The sequence below is a fragment of the Humulus lupulus genome, chromosome 5 (genome assembly GCF_963169125.1).
Source record: "Humulus lupulus chromosome 5, drHumLupu1.1, whole genome shotgun sequence".
In the NCBI taxonomy this organism is placed as follows: Eukaryota; Viridiplantae; Streptophyta; class Magnoliopsida; order Rosales; family Cannabaceae; genus Humulus; species Humulus lupulus.
Window position 1 is genome coordinate 225,474,836 of NC_084797.1, and position 2,787 is coordinate 225,477,622.

At 42.3% G+C, this 2,787-nt stretch overlaps 1 protein-coding gene and 1 non-coding gene across 2 annotated transcripts; one reads left to right on the plus strand and one right to left on the minus strand.

The window, feature by feature from the left end:
• Positions 1-223: 223 nt before the first annotated feature.
• Positions 224-329, minus strand: LOC133781125 (small nucleolar RNA R71). The gene has a single exon (XR_009869920.1). It is a non-coding gene; the product is annotated as a small nucleolar RNA R71 (small nucleolar RNA).
• An 88-nt stretch (positions 330-417) lies between these two features.
• On the plus strand, positions 418-1,864 carry LOC133780010 (uncharacterized). The gene is made up of 3 exons (XM_062219897.1): positions 418-678; positions 834-1,085; positions 1,190-1,864. The coding sequence occupies exons 1-3, from the start codon at positions 418-420 to the stop codon at positions 1,862-1,864; spliced, it is 1,188 nt and encodes a 395-aa protein (XP_062075881.1).
• Positions 1,865-2,787: the final 923 nt, after the last annotated feature.

The window sequence follows — 2,787 nt, forward strand, 5'->3', positions numbered from 1 at the left end:
AACTGAAGACCCAAACATGCATCTTGCTAACTTCGTTGAGCTCTGTCAGACATTCAAGATGAATGGAGTTAGTGATGATGCAATCAGACTCAGACTATTTCCATTTTCTCTGAGGGAGCGAGCCAAGAGTTGGTTGGTATCTTTGCCACCTAACTCAATCAATACATGGAATGATCTTGCACTGAAGGTTCTCTCCAAGTTCTTTCCTCCAGCCAAGGAAGCTAAGCTGAGGGGGGAGATAAAAATTTCTACCAGCTAGATAATGAATCTTTATATGAGGCATGGGAGAGATTTAAAGACCTGATAAGGAAGTGCCCGCACCATGGGATAGAGAGATGGATGTTAGTCCATAACTTTTATAATGGGTTGTGCGGTACCACTCGCACCCTCATTAATGCAGCAGCTAGTGGGGCATTGATGAGGAAGAGCGCCAATGAGGCGTATGATTTGTTAGAAGAAATGGCCATTAACAATCAACAGTGGCCAAGTGAGAGAGGTAACTCGAAGAAAGTATCTGGTTTGCATGAGATTGATGCAATATCTAAGTTAACTGCTCAAGTTGAGGCTTTGACTAAACAGTTGCAAGGCAGTACAATGGCAGCCCCCATGATGCAAGTTCATACAATGTGTGAATTATGTGGGGGTCCTCATACTTATGAAAAGTGCCAATATGTGGATGTAAATAATATGCCATTGGAACAAGCTCAAGCTATTGGGAATTTTCCTCGCAAAATAATAACTACAACCCTTATTCAAACTTTTTTAACCAAGGGTGGAGGAATCATCCCAATTTTTCCTGGAAAAATGATCAACAAGGTCAATCCTCAATTCAGCAGCCGCAGCAGTCATTTCAGCAACCACCTCAAGGGTTTTATCAACAGAGATTCAGGCCTCAACAACAACCACCTCAGCCGCCTATGCAACAACAACAGAATCCTGTGAGACAGCCTGATACTCAATCTAATGTTCTTAATCAATTCATGATTGAGACGCAGTCTTCTATTAGAAATTTGGAGACTCAGATAGGGCAATTGGCTACTCTTATGGCCAGTCGTGCTCAAGGTGACCTGCCTAGCACAACTGAGGTTAACCCAAAAGAGCAATGTCAGGCTATTACATTGAGAAGTGGAAAGAGGTACGAAGGGCCAAGCTCAGAATAGTCAGTTGAAGACAAGGTCAAGATCAACAGGCACAGGGCACATTGGATCAGAAGCAAGATGAGGACAAGGTTACTGAAGACCTACCAATCAAGGAAGCTACACCGCCAGTCAGTATTGATCATCATATTAAGATTCCCTATCCTCAAAGGCTCCGCAAGAACAACTTAGATAAGCAGTTTTCGAAATTTCTTGAAGTATTCAAGAAACTGCATATAAACATTCCATTTGCAGAGGCTCTAGAGCAGATGCCCAGTTACGTGAAATTCATGAAAGACATCCTGTCTAAGAAAAGAAAAATAAAAGAATATGAAATGGTGGCATTAACTGAAGAGTGTAGCGCTATTCTGCAAAGGAAACTCCCTCAGAAGCTGAGAGATCCTGGGAATTTTACTATACCTTGCACCATAGGGAATATTGAGAGCGTGAATGCTCTATGTGATTTGGGGGCAAGCATTAATCTGATGCCGCTTTCAGTTTTCAAAAGATTAAAGCTAGGGGAAGCAAGGCCTACCACGCTGACATTACAATTAGCAGATCGTTCATTGGCACATCCTCGAGGTATAATAGAAGATGTCCTAGTGAAGGTGGACAAATTTATCTTCCCAGCCAATTTTATTATACTTGATATGGAGGAGGATACAAACATTCCATTCATCCATGGTAGACCATTCTTGGCAACAGGCCAAGCTTTGATTGATGTGTAGAAAGGTGAGTTGAAGCTAAGAGTACAAGGTGAGGAAGTTGTTTTCAATGTACTCAGGGCTATGACTTACTCTGGGGCCAGTGATAGTTGTTTCTCTATGGATGTGGTGGGAAGTCTAGTGGATGAATATAAGGTAGTAGAAGACCCTCTTGAGTTGAGTCTGATAGAGGAGGAAGTTACTGAACAAGATGGGAGGGAAGCCATGGAGTATGCGAAGTGGTTGAACTCTTATGGGCCTTTGAAGAGGAAGTACTTTGAAGAGCTCGGTTCCGTGCCTACAAGACCATTTCCCTTAGTTGAGAAGCCGCTAGAGTTAGAATTGAAGGTATTGCCTGATCACTTGCAATATGAATTTCTCGGTAAGAACAAGACACTTCCTATGATTGTATCTGCTTTGCTCTCAGATGTTGAAATAGAAAACTTACTAAGGGTCTTGCGCATGCATATGAGAGTCATTGGGTGGACTTTGGCTGACATCAAGGGGATCAACCCCTCAATAGTGATGCACAGAATTTTGATGGAAGATGGAATTAAGCCAACTATTGATGCTCAAAGAAGGCTTAATCCACCAATGAAGGAAGTAGTGAGAAAAGAAGTGGTTAAGTGGATAGATGCAGGAGTGGCGTATCCAATTTCTGACAGCAAATGGGTGAGTCCAGTTCAAGTGGTTCCCAAGAAAGGAGGGATGACAGTGGTAAAGAACGAAAATAATGAATTGATTCCTACTCGGACTGTCACGAGTTGGAGGATATGTATTGACTACCGAAACTCAACAAGGCAACCAGGAAAGACCACTTCCCACTACCCTTTATTGATCAGATGTTGGATAGACTGGCTGGCCATGAATATTATTGTTTCTTGGATGGGTACTCTGGATACCATCAAATAGACATTGCACCTGAGGATCAGGAGAAAACAACATTT

Excerpts from the sequence above, each read along its gene's own strand:
- LOC133780010 (XM_062219897.1), top strand. The coding sequence starts at position 418 with ATGAGGAAGAGCGCCAATGAGGCGTATGATTTGTTAGAAGAAATGGCC. Across the intron at positions 679-833 it reads AAAAGTGCCAATATGTGGAT|CAGCCGCAGCAGTCATTTCA; the intron begins GTAAATAATATG and ends TCCTCAATTCAG. Across the intron at positions 1,086-1,189 it reads ACCTGCCTAGCACAACTGAG|GCACAGGGCACATTGGATCA; the intron begins GTTAACCCAAAA and ends CAAGATCAACAG.